General features: G+C 38.6%; 2 protein-coding genes across 2 annotated transcripts in view; both read right to left on the bottom strand.

Annotated features, from left to right (window-relative positions):
- Positions 1–23413, bottom strand: part of NWD2 (NACHT and WD repeat domain containing 2) — a 187764-nt gene that overhangs the window by 111677 nt on the left and 52674 nt on the right. Inside the window, exon 2 of the mRNA XM_007178834.3 lies at positions 279–367. Coding sequence (XP_007178896.2) covers positions 279–367 — 89 coding nt within the window. The remainder of the gene's footprint in view (positions 1–278; positions 368–23413) is intronic.
- LOC114237263 (guanine nucleotide-binding protein G(I)/G(S)/G(O) subunit gamma-5-like) lies at positions 12007–12374 on the bottom strand. Its single transcript, XM_057546987.1, has one exon. The coding sequence runs from the start codon at positions 12291–12293 to the stop codon at positions 12087–12089; it is 207 nt and encodes a 68-aa protein (XP_057402970.1). The 5' UTR covers positions 12294–12374; the 3' UTR covers positions 12007–12086.

Raw genomic sequence — 23413 nt, forward strand, 5'->3', positions numbered from 1 at the left:
CATTAGTGGAGGTTAGCAAAAAAGCAAATAAACATAATTTGAAGAAAAAGATGAGCCAATACCAGGTAGGGTCCAAGAAGCAGAGCATAAAAGTGCAAAACATCAAAAATGACTAAATATTTTACTTCCATTTTCCAGTGTTTCTTTTCACCCACGCTTAAAGAAATGAAATATTTTGGGGCTTAAAACTTATATTTTATAACACCCAAACTGTGACAAGAAACAAACATTAGTTATTTAGCTGACATAGTTAAAAATGAAATTAATATCAGCGTTACCTGAAATTCTAATCCATAGTTTTCTCTGCAGAATTCTCTTAATTTAGGATACACGTTTTCTCTTAGTGCCTGTCTTTCTGCTCCCGTGTCTGTGGTAGAAAAGCAAACACACAGAAAGTGAGTTAGGTCCACATAGTACACATTTCTGGAAAAAAAGAAAGCTTACAAACAAACATTAACATTAATATATAATCAAGCTGGGGTGCTGCATCGTGAAATGATGGGATATTTGCCTGCTGGAGAAGACTTGCTCTTAACAGAGCAGGGGGAGCTGAGATGTTTACCACGCACACAGGGCGAGTGGGAGCCCCTGGGTAAGTTCTGTGGGTGCTGGCAGAGCTGGGAATTCACAGCTCATTCTTTATACCCATGTAGACCCTCACATGGCACTCTTAAATAGCCACAACCACATTGTCTTTCAAAGAGGTAGAAGGAAAAATTGTAAGGCTATCAGGTGTAGCTCCATTGAGTGTAAATATTTCAAAACACACACACACACAGACACACACACTGATTACTGATTTCCAAAAGCATCCAGACTCTATCATTCCCTACAGTATTTAGAAACAATGCTACTTTTACAAGATTCAGTACAGCATCTGTGCAATCAGCACAATAGTCAGGAGCGACAAACTGTAGGAGTCAACGTCTAAAACTAGCAGATTCCACTGGCCAGCAGTTCAACATTAGCGTCTCCCACCCTGGGCTTAGGGACCTGTTATATCAGAGAGGGGATCATTTTACATGTGCCACAGTGTGTTAAAAGCTTCGAAATAAAATATTTAAAAATTATCCGTGTCATTAAAAAATACGAGAAGAAACAGAGAACCTGAAACCAGAAGAACCATAACATATGTATGTATTTAATGTTGAATGTTCTGCACAGAAGGGGATTCTACAGCCACTTGTGCTGGACGGTGCTCCACATCAGTGATGACGCTGTAAGATGCTTACAGCAAAGAGAATGGTCCTCGCCCAGCTAACTTCAGAGAAAGATAAGAATCAGAGCTTTAAAAATTAGGTTAATGTGTTATCTCATGAAAAGGACCATTTGCTAAATGTACCTCAATCCCAGCCACAACCATGAAACATCTGCATACCACATTTATAATTCAGGAACCAATTTAAAAGACTGTCCTTGTTATTCTCAAGCACATCTGTCCATGCAAACTCAACCATATGCCGTGTTGACCTACTCTACTTTCCTACTGTTCTCAAGCCTGTTTTGAGAGGCAAACAACCAATCCCAAGAGTCTGAGATGCAGCGGCAGCTTGACAGAGTGACAGGAACCAGTGTTTACATGGGAACCAAAGATTCAATACAAGGTCTTTGAGATTACCCTGTGATCCAAACAAGTAGGGTCTTTTCCCCCCCATAGATCCAACAGGGACCTAAGTCCAAAGGGAAAGCGGGAAGACCGCGTTGAGGAGGGTACACCTGAGCAGTGCCCATGTGCCATCACGACACTGGTGGAAGCAGCAGATTATATAATCAGCACATGATTTATATAATCTTGGGATCAGGTGCCCATCCTCCCTCACCCCACTGTAAGGGCTGAAAACACTAACTTCGAAGTAAAGCTGATGATATTCAATCTCTCTAAAAGGCTACCGATTTTTAAGACCCAAATAACAAAAAGTCAGTTTAAAAATGAAGAGATACTACCAGATGTGGAATTTGGGAATATATTAAACAAGGATTATTGGTAAGATATTCTAAAAAAAAATAGTATTCAAATAATACATGAAAAAAGTTATGAAATGAGCAGAAATTTGCTTCTTAAAAATGTTATTGTAACTCTTATTACTGGGTCCCGAGACCTGAATGTGTCATAGTAAGGAGGCTAAGACAGAAATGCAATATCTAATTACTAACATTTACTGAGTGCTTACTGTAGACTAGTAGTGTGCTAACTTTTTCTATGTGTATTTTCTTAGTCACTTCTGTCAAAAACCCTATGAAATAGGTAAAATTATCAGTCCATTTTTAAAATAAGAGGAAACAAATATAAAGGGGTTAAGAGACATGCCTGAGGTCATAAGACCACTAAGTTGGAGAACCTGGATTTGAATTTAGAGAGCCAAATGCCATAGTCTGCTCTAACCATGGAAAATATGCAACTGTACAAAGAATCAATCTTTGAAAATGACAAATGCAAGAGCTTCCCAGAATGGTTAAGGGATGCTGAAGTCCTAATATTTATGAAACAAACAAAAATCTCAGTTATCCATGACAGATTTTTCCCTTTCTATAATACACCCTTCAACAGCCACCCATAAATATGTTCTCTTGCTCCATCCATCTCTAAATAAATCCTGAATGAATCTACTTCTCTGCACCTCTGGTACAAGCCAAACTCATCTCTCAACTGGACCCTATCTTGCTGTTTCCATACTTGCCTCCATCAATCCATTCTCCACAGAGCAGCCAGACCAATCTTATGTAAAAACATAAATCCGATCACATCACTCTCTTGTTTAAAATCCTCCAGCAGCTCTTCATGGAGCTTGGAATGAAATCCCCACTCCTTACCTTGAACGTTCTCTCCTTCTCTAAGCTCATTTCTTACCACTTGCCCTGTTCATGTCACTCAAGCAGCGCTGGCGTTCATTTGGTTCCTGGGTTATATTCTCACTGGTGACCTCTGCTCTAGCCATGACTTCCTCCTGGAATGCTTAGTCCCATGATCATTTCATGTCATCTCCTGTCATTCAAGTGTCAGCTTTAATGCCACCTCCTCAGAGAGGCCTTCTCTGAGCCCTCCAGCTACAGAACCCCTCTCTATCACACCATCTTCTTCAAATTCTTTGCACGTTACTCATCACTATAATTATCTGTTTACTATGTGTCTCCCCCACTGCCACGTGAGCTCAATGGGACTCAGAACCTTCTTCTGTCTCTTTCGCTGCTGCATCCCCAGTGACTAGAGTCATGCTCAGTTAAGGAAGGAGTACGTGAAAAAACCCACACAGGCACCAGGGATAAAAATGAGCTGACAGGCAATGTCTCTGCAATTACCTCCAGAAACAGAAAGTCTTCCTACATTACAATATGCCATTGGTTGGACATGGAATCAAGACTGTGAAATTCTGGGAAATACATGATCGGGTTTAGAAAGTTGAGTTCATGAAGTAAGTGAATGAACTGAAATACTGATATCTTTCCTGGTTTCTGTGTTTCTGGCAAAATACTAATATTTTATCAAATTATGAATATCTAAAATGTGAGGGAAGTATATGACAGGCATTCTGTATTATTACTTATATTACAAAAGTGACTCAGATTTTCCTATGTTTGTATTAATATAGGATGATTGGCTCTGGAAATGGAAAAGTAATTAAAATAGAATGGATTAATTATGCTGGGTGACAGATAAGCTGGCTTAATTATACAAAAAACCTGATTCATACTGACAGCACATCCGAATGGTTGGCAATTAAAAAACACTAGAATGTCATGGATAGGAAAAATTAAGTCACAGAATGTCACACATAAAAAGGGACCTCTTACAAAAGTGTAAATCAAGACGAGGTATGTCATCATTTATTCTTCATAGTCACTGCATCCATTTGTATCTGTCCAGCTCCTGAATGCTTTGAAAAGATGCATTAACACTTTGGCAGAACTAAAGAGGTTTTTAAAGAGTTGCTTTCTAAATAATTCCTCTATGATTTCAGAATTAATGACGGTCTCTGTGTAGTATCTGAGTTACCTGCAGGAAGAACATTAGCTGGTGCAGAATTATCAGTCAATATCATTATCCTACTTCAAGCAGGGTTTAGATTAATTCCAAGCTTTTATTAAAAATAAGAGTGCCAAAATGACCATGTTGGACTGGAACTTCTTACTGTCCCACCTCACCCAACCTTAAGAGCATGGACGTTAGATGAAGTCATTTTCCTCTTGGCAGCTCACAAAACTTATCTAGGATCCACCTACAGCTGTCATTCCAGCCTGGGTTCCCAAGTCTCTGTAGGTTTGCTCTTGCCTGGATTTTCCCTCTTTACCTGGCCCCTTAGCCAATGATTCATCTGGACATCTTATCTGACTTTTGTTGTTGTTTGGGTTGATTTCCTGTCTGGCAGCTGCCCAGAGGCTACCTCCTCTCCATGCCCTCCAAGTCCTCTGTGCCCAACCATCATCCTCACCATTCCTTATTTCCATATCACCACATCCTGTCAATTTTATCATAATCTTCTTTTGAATTTGGCTAGGCTTTTTTGTCTACTCTCTATTTTTGTACTCACCATCTCTCAGCCCTTAGAGTCCAAAAGTCTCCTATTTGATTGACCTGTTACCTGTCCCTTCTCATTGCAGTCTTAAGCTCCACAGAGCTGCTGGCGATAAATTCTAAGACAAAACAAAAGTGAAAACTAATTTGATCATTAAAGACCTTGGCTGGCATCTGGTGGCCCAGAGGATCAAGGCCAGAATATTCAGCAGGTGTAAATGTATCTTCGACCTAAGTTCTATCTTCTACTGCTCTTTATCATGCACCCTCCAGGGTATTTTTCAGATATTACTTGAACCCGAGCCTTGTCTTTACACATACTGCTTTCCATGCCCAGAATCCCCTATCTACTGCATCCCCTTTGCTTGGCAGACTCCGACCCTCCTGAGTCCCAATCAAAGGCAGCACGGTTTGTGAATGCTTACTAGACAGAGACAGGCATGCCCTGGTCACCCCATAGCACTTTGTTCACCCCTATATAACATCATGTATTTTACTTTATTATAAATATAATATTTTTAATTTATTTATTTTTAGTCTGTCTCCCCTCATTAGACTTGTGAATTCATGGGAGGCAAGGACTTCCTCATACATAATTATTATAATTAGGAATGAAATGCCATGTAGCATACTGATGCTACAGAAGTTTAAAAAAAATTTATAAGGATATACTGTGAACAATAACTTTATTTCTAATAAATTAGAAAACATGGGTGAAATGAACAAATTCTAGAAACAGATATTATTGAAACTGACTCAAGGAAAAGAAAATCTGAAGAGATCTACAGCACGTTAAAAAATTTCAATTAGTTATTAAAAATCTTCCCAAAGAAAATCACCACCCCAGAGTATTTAACTGATATATCAATATTTAAAGAAATAATCCCTTACACTTTCAGGAAAGAGTAGAAGGACCACTTCAACTCATTCTTTAAGTCTATATTATCCTAAACCCCAAATGAGACAATAACATCAAAAGAAAAAAACACAAAACAAAAACTGCAGACCAATATATATCCCTCATGAACACTGAGGCAAAAACTCTTAGCAAGATACTAGCAAACTGACCCCAGCTATATATACACTGTCAACAAAGGGGATATAGTACAAGAATGATAGGTTAGTTTAATGTGGAATATGCCACACTAATACAGGGCATGACCATATGATCACTCCACAGATGCAGAAAAACTTTTGCCAAAATCTAATACCCATTCAACCACAGGGAACAAAAAGTAATTTCTTTGCCCTGATAAAGGGCACTTACACAAAACCCTACAATTAGCACCATGTTTCATGGCTTAAGACTGAATATTTTCCACCTATGATCAGGAACACATTATCACTTATAGTCAACATTTTACTGGAGGTTGTAGTCAGTGCAGTGAAGAAAAAATTAAAAATAAAGGCATCTAGACTGAAAAGGAAAAAAAATATTCTCAGATGACAAGGTCTTGTATGTAGAAAACCCTGAGGAATCCAGAGGAAAAATACAATGACTAATAAATGATTTCAACAAGGTGGCTGGATAGACTATACAAATCAACAGTATTTCTCTATACTCACAATAAACAATCCAAAAATGAAATAGAAAAACTGCATTTACAATAGCATTAAAATAATAAAACACTGAAAAACAAATTTAACAAAAGCAATGCAATACATACGTTGTAAACCATAAGACCTTGCTGAGAGAAAGATCTAAAAGGAGATCTTTCATCTTCATGGATGGGAAGACTCAATATTGTTAGCATGGCAATCCTCACCAGTTACAGGCTCGAGATTCTCCAAACTTATCTACAGATCCAACACAGTCCCTATCAGAACCCCAGCATATTTTGCAATTATTTTTTCAGTGCCATCATTGAAATGAAGTTTTAAAGCACACTTTGGTCAATCTTGCTCATTATCTGATCTGTTAAGTACACCAACTGGTATCAAACAGAAAAGACAGTAGAGGGACTAACTGTGGTTCTAGAACCAAAATTCCCGTGTCTGAATCCCAGCTCTTCACCTGCTAGCTGTGTGATTTCAGGCAAATTAAAAGATGTCTTTTTTTTTTTTCATTTGTCATGTGGAATCAAAATTACTAGTATCAAGCTTATGAGGTTGTTGTGAAGATTAGATGGAGTCTTTCAACACCACCTGGCATGTGGTAAATACTCAATAAATGTTGCAATTATCCTATCAAACAATTTGGGGAATCAAAGATTAAAGCATCTTTTATTACTTATGATAATTTTTAGCACTGAAAGATTTATAGTAAAGTAGCTACAACAATCACGATCTTATCCCACATTGTAGTTCTTAAAATGATCAAATTTTCAAGATAGTTTTCAAAGGTTTAGGGAAAACCATAGTTAAAATGTAATTTAAAAAATATCACCAGTTTAGGGTTTCCCTGGTGGTGCAGGGGTTAAGAATCCGCCTGCCAATGCAGGGATCACGGGTTCAAGCCCTGGTCTGGGAAGATCCCACATGCCGCGGAGCAACTAAGCCCGTGCGCCACAACTACTGAGCCTGCGCTCTAGAGCCTGCAAGCCACAACTACTGAGCCCATGCACCTAGAGCCTGTGCTCTGCAACAAGAGAAGCCACTGCAATGAGAAGCCCGCGCATCGCAATGAAGAGGAGCCCCCACTTGCAGCAACCAGAGAAAGCCCGTGTGGAGCAATGAAGACCCAACTCAGCCAAAAATAAAGAAATAAAGGCTTAAGTTAAAAAAAAAAAAATCACCAGTTTATCCAAATACTCTTAAAAGTTCCCAGTAGGAATTCACTAACTGTATTACTGCTACACCTCAATACACTTTAGGAAAAAAGAGTAAACTATAAAAGATTAACAATGCTGGGCTTATTTCTGGTAATATTGTGGAAAAGAACCCTCACAAATATGACACTAAAACAACCCAAATATGGCATACAAATATCTAAAAATATATATTTAAAAATGTGTCACATAGTTTGAATGAAACTAAGCAATGCACAGAGGCCCAAGGCACAGTGAAAGCAGTAATCTCAGAAAATAAGGGATCTCTGAGGCCAGCTTTTTGTTATTTCCCCCTAAGCCCTGGTGACCTCTAGTGTTGATTTTTGTCTTCTGTGGGTGCAGGGTAGATTGGACACAAAGCACAGAGCCCCAAGGTGGTGAGTCTAACAGGAAATCCTTGCAAAAGGCCATGACCCCAAAGAGCTAAGACCTTCAGTTTGAGGGTGAATCAGAAATCAATCTTCATCACCAAGAAAACCTGCTGCTATACCATTCACACTAGGTGGAAGAAAAAACAACCTCCCTGATATTCGTAATCACAAGCTTGGCCTCTTGTAGGTTAGCAGTGCAAATTCATTTTATTTAAAGTCTGACAAGGAATTCCCTGGTTGTCCAGTGGTTAGGACTCCATGCTTCCACTACAGGGGGCATGGGTTCGATCCCTGCTCAGGGAACTGTGAATAAGATACTGCATGCCGCACTGTGACCCCTAGTGCTTGAGAAGCATAATTTCTAACAAGTCCTAATGAATTTCAGCAAATTAAAAGTTTCAAAGACTATTAAGCCACACGCGCTCACACACACGAATTCCTGGGGTTTATCCCAGGAATGCAAGGATTCTTCAATATACACAAATCAATCAATGTGATACAATCATATTAACAAACTGAAGAATGAAAACCACATGATCATCTCAACAGATGCAGAAAAAGCTTTTGACAAAATTCAACACCCATTTATGAGAAAAACTCTCCAGAGAGTGGGCATAGAGAGAGCCTACCTCAACATAATAAAGGCCATATGTGACAAACCCACAGCAAACATCATTCTCAATGGTGAAAAACTGAAACCATTTCCTCTAAGATCAGGAACAAGAGAAGGATGTCTACTCCCGCCACTATTATTCAACATAGTTTTGGAAGTTCCAGCCATGGCAATCAAAGAAAAAGAAATAAAGGGAATACAAATTGGAAAAGAAGTAGTAAAACTGTCACTGCTTGCAGATGACATGATACTATACATAGAAAATCCTAAAGATGCCACCAGAAAACTACTAGAACTAATTGAATTTGGTAAGATTGCAGGATTCAAAATTAATGCACAGAAACCTCTGGCATTCCTACATACCAACAACAAAAAATCAGAAAGAGAAATTAAGGAAACCATCCGATTTACGATCGCAACAAAAAGAATAAAATACCTAGGAATAAGCCTGCCCAAAGAGGCGAAAGACTTGTACTCAGAAAACTATAAAACACTGATGAAAGAAATCAAAGATGACATAAACAGATGGAGAAATATACCATATTCTTAGATTGGAAGAATCAATATTGTGAAAATGACTATACTACCCGGGGCAATCTACAGATTCAATGTAGTCCCTATCAAACTACCAATAGCATTCTTCACAGAATTAGAACAAAAAATTTTACAATTCGTATGGAAACACAAAAGACCCCAAATAGCCAAAGCAATCTTGAGAAAGAAAAATGGAGCTGGAGGAATCAGGCTCCCAGACTTCAGACTATACTACAAAGCTACAGTAATCAAGACAGTATGGTACTGGCACAGAAACAGGAATATAGATCAGTGGTACAGGATAGAATGCCCAGAGATAAACCCATGCACATATAGTCACCTAATTTATGACAAAGGAGGCAAGAACATACAATGGAGAAAAGACAGCCTCTTCAATAAGTGGTGCTAGGAAAACTGGACAGCTACATGTAAATGAATGAAATCAGAACACTCCCTAACACCATACACAAAAATAAACTCCAAATGGATTAAAGACCAAAATGTAAGATCAGACGCCATAAAACTCTTAGAGGAAAACATAGGAAAAACACTCTTTGACATAAACCACAGAAAGATCTTTTTTGACCCACCTCCTAGAGTAATGAAAATGAAAACAAACAAATGGGACTTAATTAAACTTAAAACCTTTTGCACAGCAAAGGAAACCATAAATAAGACAAAAAGACAACCCTCAGAATGGGAGAAAATATTTGCAAATGAAACAACAGACAAAGGATTAATCTCCAAAATATACAAACAGCTCACGGAGCTCAGTATCAAAAAAACAATCCAATTAAAAAATGGGCAGAAGACATAAATAGACATTTTACCAAGGAAGACATACAGAGGGCCAAGAGGCATATGAAAAGATGCTCAACATCACTAATTGTTAGAGAAATGCAAATCAAAACTACAATGAGGTATCACCTCACACCAGTCAGAATGACAATTATCAAAAAATCTAGAAACAAATGCTGGAGAGAGTGCAGAGAAAAGGGAACCCTCCTGCACTGTTGGTGGGAATGTAAATTGATACAACCACTATGGAGAACAGTATGGAGGTTCCTTAAAAAACTAAAAATAGAACAACCATATGACCCAGCAATCCCACTACTGGGTATATACCCTGAGAAAACCATAATTCAAAAAGAGACATGTACCACATGTTCATTGCAGCACTATTTACAACAGCCAGGACATGGAAGCAACCTAAGTGTCCATCAACAGATGAATGGATAAAGATGAATGGATATTCCATTGTGGCACATAGATACAATGGAATAATGCTCAGCCATAAAAAGAAACAAAATTGAGTTATTTGTAGTGAGGTGGATGGACCTAGAGTCTGTTATACAGAGTTAAGTAAGTCAGAAAGAGAAAAACAAATACCGTTATGTTAACACACATATATGGAATCTAAAAAAAAAAAAAAAAAATGGTACTGATGAACCTATTGGCAGGGCAGTAATAAAGATGTAGACACAGAGAATGGACCTGAGGACACGGGGTGGGAGGGGGAAGCTGGGGCGAAGTGAGAGTAGCATCGACATATATACACTACCAAATGTAAAATAGTTAGCTAGTGGGAAGCAGCAGCATAGCACAGGGAGATCAGCTCGGTGCTTTGCAATGACCTAGAGGGGTGGGACAGGGAGGATGAGAGGGAGGCTCGAGAGGGAGGGGATACAGGGACATATGTATGCATATGGCTGATTCACTTTGGTGTACAACAGAAACTAACACTGTATTGTGAAGCAATTATACTCCAATAAAGATCTATTTAAAAAAAAAGAAATGTCTAGACTGTCAGCCTAGAATTAAATAAGCAACAAAGTAATCTTTCGGCAAAAGAGGATATTTTTAGAAAAACAAAAAGTGAGTTTCCTGCCTTCTTTGTTTCGTATCAATTATTTTATTTTTTCCAGTTTCACTGAGACATAATTGACATATAGCAATATATAGGTTTAAGGTGTACAGAATAATCATTTGACTTATATACATCATGCTTATCACAAGTTTAATGAACACCCATCATCTCATATAGATACAAAATTGAAGAAATAGAAAAAAATTTGTGTGTGATGAGAACTCTTTGGATTTACTCTTTCATATATAAAAGTGTTAATTATATTTACCATGTTGTACATTACATCCCTAGTACTTAGTTATCTTAGAAGTTTGTACATTTTGACTGTCTTTATCCATTGCTCACCCCTCCCTCTGATAACCACAAATCTGGTCTCTTTTTCTATGAGTGAGTTTGTTTGCTTCTGGACCTACAACTAACCCATGTTAGTTCCTGTTACACAGTATAGTGATTTTTTTCTATACATTTCAGAATGATCACCATGATAAGTCCAGTTAAGATACATCACCATACAAAGATATTACATACTTTCTGACTATATTCCCCATGCTGTACATTTCATACCTGTGACTCACTTATTTTGCAACTGGAAGTTAGTACCTCAATCTCCCTCACCTATTTCTTTCCTCTCCCTACACCCCTCCTCTCTAGCAAACACCTGTTTGGTCTCTGTATCTATACTGTTTTGTTATGTTTGTTCATTTGTTTTGTTTCCCAGATGCCACATTGTAAGTGAAATCACACAGTATTTGTCTTTCTCTGACTTATTTTGATTAGTGTGTGTGTGTGTGTGTGTGTGTGTGTATACATACACACACGCACACACACCATATCTTCTTTACCCATTCATCTACTGATGGGTGCTTGGGTTGCTTCCATATCTTGGTTATTGTAAATAATGCTGCAATGGGCATAGGGGTGCATATATCTTTTCTAATTAGTGCTTTCATTTTCTTTGGATAAAATAGCCAGGAGTGAAATTGCTGGATAAGGTTGTTGTATTTTTAATTTTTTGTGGAACCTCCATACGTTTTCCATAGGGGCTGCACCAGTTTACATTCCCACCAACACTGCACAAGGGTTTCCTTTTCTTCACATCTTCACCAACACTTGTTGTCTTTTTGATAATAGCCATTCTGACAGGTGTGAGGTGATATCTCATTGTGGTTTTTTTTTTTTTTTCTAACTTTTATACTAAGTATTTTATTGTATGCTGCCACCAGTGTATACAAAATAATTACCCTTGTGAAACAGAAATTCATGAATATTCAGAGAGGTAGACTGACAAAAGTAGAAGTTTGTATAGTATGGCACGTGTTACAGAGACAGGCTTTTTTTTGGTACAGGCTTCAGATTTAGCTTTCCTTTGAATATTCACCGGTTTATGAAAAGTGGTTTAAAAACCTTGCAAAGATTCATTTTACTACAAAAAGGAACAGACTCTCTGAGGTCTGAAGGGATTTGTACTTGAAGATACTCCAGTCAGCAGGGGGTCATGTTGAGCATTCTGCAGACAGAATTGTTTCAAATCTGCAGCTGCCTGGGAAACCTTCACGCGGTTGAGCCCGGCCTCCAGCCGGAGCTGTTGAACCACTTTCTTCATAGCGGCGACGCTGGAGGAACCAGACATGGCGCACGCGAGAGCTGGGCAGATCGGCAATCCGTCGGTGGATCGGTGGTGGGTCCGCAGGGCCAGACGGCGGGACGGCGGAGCGGCCCTCATTGTGGTTTTGATTTGCATTTTCCTGATGATTAGTGATGGTGAACATCTTTTCATATGCCTGCTGGTCGTCTGTATTTCTTCTTTGGAAAAATATCTATTCAGATCCTCTTCCCATTTTTAATCAGGTTGTTTGTTTTTTGATGTTGAGTTGTACAAGTTCTTTATATAGTTTGGATATTAACCCCCTATTGGATATATTGTCAGTAAATATCTTCTCCCATTCAGTAGGTGGCCTTTTCATTTGGTTGATAGTTCCCTTCACTGTGCAAAAGATTTTTAGTTTGATGTAGTCTCATTTGCTTATTTTTGCTTTTGTTTCACTTGCCTGAGGCAACATATTCAAAAAAATATTACTAAGACTGATGTCAAAGAGTTATTGCCTATGTTTTCTTCTATATGCTTTATGGTTTCAGGTCTTACATTTAAGTCTTTAATCCATTTTGAATTTATTTTTGTGCATGGTGTGAGACAGTAGTCCAGTTTGATTCTTTTGCATGTAGCTGTCCAGTTTTCCCAACACCATTTACTGAAAAGGATGTCTTTTTCCCCACTGTATATTCTTCCCTCCTTTGTTGTAGATTAATTGCCCATATAAATGTTGGTTCATTTCTGAGCTCTCTATTCTGTGGCTTATTTCTTTAGAAGGAAATCCTAAAGGATTTATTTCAGGTAGAAGAAAATTTGAGATGCAAGAAGTATTGGTGTGTAAATAAACTGGTAGATATACAGCTAAGCCTAAAAATAAATTAGTTGCTACATCTAACTAAAAGGCTTCTGTACACCAATGAAACCAACAAGGAAGCAAAAAGAGAGAGGATATTTGCAAATCGTGTATCAAATAAGGGGTTAATATCCAAATTATACAAAGAACTCATACAGCTCAACAACAAAAGAACGAACAATCCAATTAAAAAATGGGCAGAGAATCTGAATAGACATTTTTCCAAAGAAGACATACAGATGGCCAATAAGTAGATGAAAAGATGCTCAACATCACTAATCATCAGGGAAATGCAAACCAAAACCATAGTGAGTTATCATCTCACACCTGTCAGAATGGCTTTTGTCAAAATGACAAGAAATTACAAGTGTTGGTGAGGATCTGTAGGAAAAAAGAACCCTCATGCACTGCTGGTGGGAATGTAAATTGGTGCAGCTGTGGAAAACAATATGAAGGTTCCTCAAAAAATTAAAAATAGAAATACCATACGACCCAGCAATTCCACTTCTGGGTATGTAAACAAAGAAAATAATAGAATGTTGTATCTATGAAACTAATAATGTTGTATGTCAATTATACTTTAAAAACTAGTAACATAAAATAATAACATTTAATATTGGGGCTTAAAAAGGTAGAATTAAAAAGTCTTAGATAGGGACTTCCCTGGTGATGCAGTGGTTAAGACTCAGCGCTCCCAATGCAGGGGGCCCGGGTTTGATCCCTGGTCAGGGAACTAGATCCCACAGGCATGCCGCAACTAAGAGTTCGCATGCCGCAACAAAGGAGCTGGTGAGCCTCAACTAAGGAGCCCACGTGCTGCAACTAAGACCCAGGGCAACCAAATAAATAAATTTTAAAACAATCTTAGATAAAAATAGCATGATGAGAATAAAACCTTAGATCCTGGGCTTCCCTGGTGGTGCAGTGGTTAAGAATCCACCTGCCAATGCAGGGGACATGGGTTCAAGCCTGGGTTCGGGAAGATCCCACATGCCGCAGAGCAACTAAGCCCGTGTGCCACAACTACTGAGCCTGTGCTCTAGAGCCCGTGAGCCACAACTACTGAGCCCGTGAGCCACAACTACTGCCCTCAGCATTCACAATATATTGGGGCCAGACAGCAGTCAGCTGTTCCCAGTAATGCATAGCAAGTTCTAGAATAAAGGGATAAGCAAAACGCTACTAAAGCAGGAAGAGAGGAATGATTAATTTTGTCTAATGATCAGGGAGAGTTTATCAGAGAAGATGACAATTAAGTTAGGACTTGAAATATAGACAAGATTTTCTCAGGTAGAAAGGAAGAAATATCCTCTAGAAGAGTAGCAGCATGAGGAAAATGAGGAGGGCTTAAGAAGTTCAGGATGTGTTAGAGGAACACCAAGTAGTGTAGTTTGTTGTACGATATACGGGGTTATATTATAATTAGTCTATAAATTATCAGTCTCTTGCTGTTCCTCTATGTTCTGGGAATTTGGGGGTCAACAGCATTTATTTCTCATAATCAAATGGGAGAGGAAAGAATACATACAGAGGAACATACAGAACAAAAGCAATTCATCATCCACTTCAGTCAACTCCAAGAAAAACATTTTCATACCATGTCCAAAATGCAGCTTACTTACTTACTTACTTACTTACAGGGGTCTCCCTGCACTTGGCTGACCTGTCTGTTTAGAGTAATTCATCAGTCAGCCAGTTCTCCGTATGTTCAGACTCTACCATGTACCCAACACTCAGCTGGGTGTTGGGGAAACAAAACACTGCATGGTCCCCAACGCAAACTAACTTGCTTTAGACAGAGTCAAAACTAAGGCACCTGTAGAAAACAGAAAACAATTCCATATTAAACTGAATGGAACACATTCTAGACACCAGACTGATTTTGAGGCCCTGGCTGGGGAAAGATTTTGGAGAAGCTATGACTTGAAAATGAGTAGAATTCAGAAAAAGAATAGGGTAGAAAAGAGAGCTTTCCTGATGGACAAGACCACCTGGAGCTTAGGGGGTAGGGGTCTGTGAACAAAACTTCCTAATGGGATAGGGAATCAAATTATGGTAATGGGACCAAATTACTGAAGGTCTTGAAAATGAGGGATGTGGATTTGATGAAGTAGGCATGGTGATGACATGATAAATGTGATCTTACGGAAAGATACAAAGGGAAACACTCCATACGGCAGATATGACAAAGAAGAAACAGGAATAGGGAGGATCATTTGGAAACTGCGGCAGTAATCCATACACAAGGTAAAGAGAGCTTATGCCCTGATTACAGCGGGAAAAGAAGGGGCGCAAAGGAGAGACATTTAACGGGAAATTGAGTGACAGATTTTATATATACGAGAAAGAGCTGGCATAGTACGGCTGTTAAGAGGAATCCTGGGTTTGAATACTGGCTTGGTTAAACATCAAGGGCATATCCAGGGCTAGATCATAAGCCTTTAAAAACCTCAGAATGTCCATACTATCTACCTCATTGGGATTAAATCAATATAAAGTACTTCTCACACAGTAACTTTTCAGTAAAAGTTGGCTTGTACCACCACCATCATCACACCAGAGTGATTACAATTTTTCTGCTTTATAAAATAGCTATTTTTCTTTTGTAATTGATAGGTGTCTTGTATGGAAATACTTTGAGACTATAAAGTGTCCTGTTGTTCCTCAACCTTTCATCCACTAGTTAGAGCATCTATTGAAGATCCTTGCCTCAAATTATTACAGTTGGCAAATAATGATGTTCTATTTCTATCATTTTTTACATTTATCAATTAACTTTCTATTGTGAGGAAGCGCTCTCTCCCTTCCCATCCATCTGTACTTTCATCCACCCAGCCACTCACCCATCTGTCTACCCACCTGCCTATGTCAGTAAAGATGCTTACATTAATTAACAAAGGGTGAAAATAGTAATAAACAAGAAAAAAAATCAGTCCCTGACTATTATCAAACAGGAGCAGATCTGGCTCTCACACCTAGGTGATGGTGTTCCCTTGCTGAATGTAAATAATTTCATAGAACACCAATATTAGATGCTCTATGACCATGCTGGAATGAAACAAAAACAGAACCACTCCATAATCACATGTGGATACAGAAAAAAAAAAAACAAGAATACTGTCCAAACCACAAAAAATGACCAACATCCTCCTCTCCCCACTGCCGTGAGTGTTGCTTCTTTATCAAACACAGGTTTAGCTTTGCTCCATTCCTCGTCTTCTATATACAAATTATTAATATAACCAACAGTGAAACCGCCCATTTTGATAGCACCCACTCTAGAGTAAAACCACATTTCCTTCAAACCTCCCCCCAATAATTGATCGTATAAGTCCAAATCTGATAATAAGCACCTTTTAATACACTCTTACTGAGATGCCCCACAGTTCCTCATGGTGTGCACTTTCCCTTGTTGTCCTGAGCCAACAAACCCAACTTTGTTTAACCAGAGGTGTATTCCCAGGGGGGTCTCTGGCTGGAGGACATCAACAATAATTTTGCAATGGAGAAACCTGGCAGACACCATCTTAAATAAGTGATCAACTAACATTACGAGAAATGGAACAAAATCAATAGCCTATTCCTCCTGATACCATGTCCTGAGGAGGACACATCATTTTTGTAATATTCCTGCAAAAAAAGCGTAATATAAATTTAACCATGAAGAGGGCTTCTCTGGTGGTGCGGTGGTTAAGAATCCACTTGCCAGCCAGTGCGGGGGACACGGGTTCAAGCCCTGGTCCCGGAAGATCCCACATGCCGCAGAGCAACTAAGCCCGTGCCCCACAACTACTGAGCCTGCGCTCTAGAGCCTGTGAGCCACAACTACTGAGCCCACGTGCCCTAGAACCCGTGCTCCGCTACAAGACAAGCCATCGCAATGAGAAGCCCGTGCACTACAACAAAGAGTAGCTCCCGCTCACCGCAGCTAAAGAAAGCCCGTGCACAGCAACAAAGACCTAACACAGCCAAAAGTAAATAATAATAAATATTTTAAAAATCTTAAAAAAATTTAATCATGAAGAAACATTATTCTACAAAGTAACTGATGTATGCTCCTCAAGAATATTAATGTCAAGGACTAAGGAACTGTACTGAATTACAGATGGCTATAGAGACATGACATCTGAATGCAACCCATGATCCAGTATTATTGCGGCAAGGGGTAAATTAGGATCTACAGGTTAGGGAATACTGAATTCATGTTAGTTTCCTAATTGATAACTGTATTGTTATATAAGGAAATGTCCTTATTTTTAGGAAATACACATTGAAGCATTTAAGTGCAGATGATACAGATATATGTTAGAATTATAGGTGTGTGTATACACACATACACACACATAGACATAGAGAGGGTGGGAGGGGGGATAAAGCAAATGTGGTAAAATACTATCATTTGGGGACTCCTGATGAAGGGTATAAGTAAATTCACTTTACTCTTCTTGCAACTTTTCTGTAAGTCTGAAATGACAGTCCTTTCTCATTATCTGCAGTAATGTTCTATGAAGTTTCTGTCAACACAGAATTAGGGAACATTGAAGCCTTGCTCCTAAGAGAGATAAAAGGTTAGGTTCCTGCGAGCCTCTGGTCACAGTATTTTTTTTTTTCTTCAACTGATCAGTATAAAACCTGTTTTACGTGTGTTCTGTTTAAAGACCTTATTTAATATATATTGCTGATTCACTCACATTGGCCCACAGCACTACGACTCATGACTCATGCCTGAGTGAAGCTTGTTAGCGCATAGGTTTTCTCCCTAATGCACTTTGCAGCTCTCTTACACTCAGGAACACTATGCTCATGTGCTTTGGCACTGTACTTTGAAGCCATTTTGCATAGCAAAATTCCCAAGAAAAAAACCCACAAAAATGTGGAAAATGTGGCACTGAATAGACCATGAAAAGAGCACTTGTTTGCAGTATTAAGCTGAGACAAGAAGGCACAGTGTTCCCCTGTTCAACCTCGGCAGGGAACTGGGCACACTGGGCAACTCAAATGTCTCACCCATCTGCACGTGTCCATGATGACCGCAAAAGCACTGCGAGTATCGATTTGGGGGGGGGGTTAAAAATTTTATCCAGTGGACGAATTCACTAACATGCAATCTGTGAATAATGAGGATTGACTGTATGTCAAAATAAAAAGTTAACGAAATATACTTTCAACCTGGAAGACTAGAAACATAGTAGTACAATAAAATAAGTTCGTCTTTGGGCAGGAGAGTTGTTCTGGAAGGGAAGATACTATTTAATTTAGGATATCATATGTTTGGAAGGTTGTCCCAGAAATGCATCAGATACATTTGGAAATCCAGGAGCTGATGAAAGCCAAATTAGAGTAGCAGATGAAGTTTATGGGAATTATTGGTTACACAGTAGAGATAATTGAAGCCAAAATCAGAGCAAAGGAAGACTCAGATTTTGTGCCTAACCCATAAGACAAGTGAGGATTAAATAATTACAATGAAGAAATGCAGAGTCAAGGCTATTGAATCAGGAAAGGGGCACACACCTGCCTTTGCTTTGGCAAAGCTATTAAAATACATGCACTGAGTAAGGAGCAGCAGACAGTTTCAGTGAGACAGATATATATATATATATATGAGATTTGACTAGATAGAGCTTTCCAGATGCAATGGGCTGCTTAAAAAGACAGATTTGCTGCTATTCAAACACAGGGTATAGGTCATTTACTGGGATGGGAGCATTATGGAATACTCTGGATGATCTTTTAAGACCTGCATGATTCTAATGTTCTAATTTTTTGCTAACCCTTTTCTTTGGAGTCTTAAATGATTACCATATATTTCATCAGTCATGAAGCAGGTCTCAGATCCTTAAAAATAATCAAACCTATCAAAGCAAAATTTTTCTGTCATAGGCAAAAAATTGTTGTCATGGACAAAACCATAGTCCATTTCATTGGCATATCTAGAACATGTAGATAAAGGCAGAAGCCCCATCTTCACCAGCGCTGTCCACACTCTCCCTTAGTTTGCTGCTGTCTTACAAATAAGCAACAGGTGAGATGGACATTTGGGGCCTGGGACGCATCCTTCTTAGCTGCTCCTTATGGAAAGTCAGCATGAGATAAGTTCTACAGAGCAGGAAATGGGTACTTGGGGCTTGACGGAAAAAAAAAAAAAAAAAAAAAGCAGACAGTCCTGGGAATTCCGTACTAGGTTGTGGTCTTTAGTACCAAGGATTTCTCTGAAATAGCGTGGCATCAACTGCTAGTTAGTAGTATACTAAAGTTAAAACTGTCAAGAGCATTAATACTCATTCCCGAGCTGTTGTATACCTACTCTTTCACTGGTGTGTGGGAGCCCTGGGGACATTAGCGATTGTTACAGCAACAAAATTGGAAGCTCTCACACCTGTCTTACTGAGTCAGCTCTGTGGTTCCCCTCTCATTACTTTCTCACCCGACAACACAGAAAACCTCCCCTCCGTGAGGGTGCTGGCGGCGGGGGTTGGGGGAGACTTCCTGTGACTTGCGGAACACTCTTGACTCGACTTGTCTTCTGACGTTTACCTATAAACTTTTTACTGTGCTTTTGATTAGTTCAGAATGTTTACTGACACGCCTCTTTTGGTTTTCTGAAGTCCGAATTTTTTTTTTTTTTTAAATGCACAGTGTCCCAGGCTTAACATTCGTTAAGTACTAATCAGTAATACATGGTTTGCAAGAACTGGTAGGAATAACAATAGATGAAGGTTCCTTCCACATTAATAAGAAAGCACTTTAAATTCTTACTATCATTAGTAAAAGCAAATATTCATTCTTCATATAAATTGCTCTTGTTACATACTATCAACACCATCCTCCACCATCTGGTTACAAAATAAACTAAATGTACAAACGTATAAGAGAAATAATACTTTAAAGGGAGTTAATATAATGTACTATACACAGCTATTAGAAAAGGAAGGTAATTAATCCATTTTGGCAACATATGAAATGCAAAAGTGATAAACATTCACATGTCATAGTTGATGTTCATCAAAAATTGGCCAATTGGAAGATCATATTTAAATTGACATTTTTGTTCTAAAAAAACTTCCTCCTGAAGACATCAAATAGGGATCAAAAGAGCTCCCATAATGACTGCTTTTAGGGACAAACATGCGTTTGTTAGATACTGCTAATGAATTATTAGCAAATATGTATTGCTCCCTTGCCATGAGCACATATACCTATATACATATATTTAAAATCTAATGCTATGTGATCCTGTTAATATAATTAACCCAAAATGATCTTCAGTTAGAGAGTCTAAGGAGTCAGCACACATTCAGACAATTTTTCCATTTTTTCAAGAACGGAGAATTCCAGCAAAGTGTTTAACGTGCTACCTATACCAAAGGTATAGGTAAGATGGTGCCTTAATTTTATTTTGAAATACGTTTAAATATCTTGATCCTTATAAATTTATGGATGTGTTCATCTGGTCTTGTCACTAAACGGGTGAGCTGTCTTAGTCATGTCACACGATATGAAGAACATTAATATAATCTCACACAGAAAAAAAAATCAGCCAAAGTGTTAGCAGAGTTATCCCTCACTCTAATGCATTTATCAATAATATATTAATATTATTATTAGTGTGAAATTCTAAATACTCCTCATAGCTGAAGGCTGTAAAAGTCTACTTTTAATCCTTTAAAGGATATTTTTACTTTACTTTTTCTCAAAGTCTCAATATTGAACGTTATAAAAATATTTTTAGGGCTTCTCTGGTGGCACAGTGGTTGGGAATCTGCCTGCCAATGCAGGGGACACAGTATGAGCCCTGGTCCAGGAAGACCCCACATGCTGCGGAGCAACTAAGCCCATGCGCCACAACTACTGAGCCTACACTCTAGAGCTTGTGAGCCACAACTACTGAGCCCGCGTGCCGCAACTACCGAAGCCCGTGTGCCTAGAGCCCGTGCTCTGCAACAAGGGAAGCCACCGCAATGAGAAGCCCGAGCACTGTAACGAAGAGTAGCCCCCGCTCGCCGCAACTAGAGAAAGTCCATGCGCAGCGAGGACCCAACACAGCCAAAAATAAATAAAAATTAAAAAAAAAAAAAACTTTTAGCATTTGCTTTCAAATGAAATATTCAATGCTCAATGCTTTCATGGAACATTTTCCCTTAAAAGTCCATTATACTAAAAGTAAATATCTGCATGGAGCCCACTAGACTGATGTAATTAAATTTACAAAAAGGTAATGGAGATCTTATCGGCAATAGCATGCAGTTCAACGCAACAGCTGAGTCATTGCGTTTTTTTCCCTATATAATCTGGGATGAACAAAATGTTGCATTTAAGGTTTTTTTTTTTTAATATCTCACAGCAACCTTTAGATTGGACTATTATTTTTGTTATGGCATCTCAATTTTATTACAAGGTATTAAAAAATGCAAGAAAATCAGAGTGATATGAAACTGAGAACTTGGCCACATTTAGTTATTTTTAAATTGCTGAACTAACTACTCAGGGAAGGCCTGCTCGTGAGAAAGGTTACCCCTGCAGCACGCCCTGGGCTGATCTCGGGCCTCTGAAGTAGACGGCTAAATTCAGGCCTTTGGTCAAAGAATCCCTGTGATCCCTTTCAGGTTTGGTCTCAGGGTTCCAGACTAGACAGAGCTGCGTATTTTAAGAAGTCGATTAAACCAAAACTTTGTCATATCATTTTTTTTTCTACACCTCCTCAGTGAAATACATTCCCAAGTATTTAATTCCTTTAGTCATATCATTTAACTCTAGGACTCTTTAACTCGTCCTCTTAGAATTGCTTCTTTCTGAAACAACAATGCAGCCAATTCTAGAGGACACTCAAAAGCTAATCCAATAAACCAATAATTTTATCTAGGGAGTGAAGAGTGAAGATGATGATGGCTCAGAATGTCAAACACCTTCACCTTCTCCTGATAAATGTTGCGAGAATCCAAGATGGATTTACTCCATCTCCTTTTCCAGCTTTCACTTTCTGGCACCTTCCTCCTTGCTCTCTATACCTTATTTCCATTTTCCAACCTGCCATTTGTTTTCTCGAGCTCTTTCCACATGCCTGTAATCTAACTCCTGCAGGTAATCCGCTTTACCTAGTTTATTCCTGCTTGTCCTCTAGATTATCAGTTTAAGGCAATTTCTTCCAGGAAGCCTTTTCTGACTACCTACAACCTCCCAGCAGGCCTAAGTTCCATCTGCCTGCTATACACTCCTGTAACACACTGTACTTCTGATTTGGGATACTGGGCACACTTAAAATCACTAAGGATTGCCTTCAACTCTAGGTTGAAGCTCTTGAGGGCAGGAACCATGTTTGTCTTTTTCAGGGCTATATCCCCACTGCCTGGCACACAGGAGAGGCTCAATAACTATTTTTTGAACATAGTAAACAAATGACTAATAGTTATTGGCTTTTGTGTCAATCTCCTGTGCTGTTACATCTACATGTTTTATTCATCTTGGCATCCTCAATGTCTAGCCCAATACCTGCTACAAAGTATGCTGTTAATAAATGCTGGCTGATATTATTTCTGAAATAGTGTGCTTATCTAACTTTCTAAGGACAGCTTCTTCTTCCCTTAGCTTACCTGCAACTGTGAGAAAGGAATTAGAAGATGGTTAAATTATTATAGCCTCAGAAAATTGCATGGATGTGAAAATGGAAGATGAATTGCTCATTCAACCTTCACACAGGGCACCTATGCATGTGACCAAATCCAAACAATGTTTTTTTTTTTTTTAATGAGGAAAAAAGCATTTGCCAATAATCGGTTGCTTGAAACTAATCTGTGGTGGAAAAAAATCAGAACTGATTGCCTCTGGGGGTGGGGATGGGCAAATGACTGGGAAGGGACATAAGGGAAATTTCAGGGGATGAAAACATTCTATATTTAGTTTAAGGTTTATTCAAAACATACCAAATGGTGCACTTGGGACTTAAACATTTCACTGCATGTAAATGTTACCTCAAAAAGCAAATGAAAGATCTGTCAAGTACTGAACTCTATTTAATGATACTCACGATGTGATATGTTAAGGGTGAAGTGTACTGATGATTGCAATTTACTTTGAAATGCATATAATAAAAAAGGGGTGGAGAAACATATGATAAATATGTAAAACATTAATTGTAGAATCTAGGTGGTAGGTATATGATCGTTTACTATACAATTCTCTCAACATGCCTGTATGTTCAAAAATTTTCACTAAAAAATGTTGGAGAAAATGGTTGCTTGGCCCCTATTTAGATGCAGGTACATTAGCACCGAAAACTTAAGTACAGAGCTGCCTCCAAGGAGTCCTT

Source organism: Balaenoptera acutorostrata, chromosome 5 (genome assembly GCF_949987535.1).
Source record: "Balaenoptera acutorostrata chromosome 5, mBalAcu1.1, whole genome shotgun sequence".
Lineage (NCBI taxonomy): Eukaryota > Metazoa > Chordata > Mammalia > Artiodactyla > Balaenopteridae > Balaenoptera > Balaenoptera acutorostrata.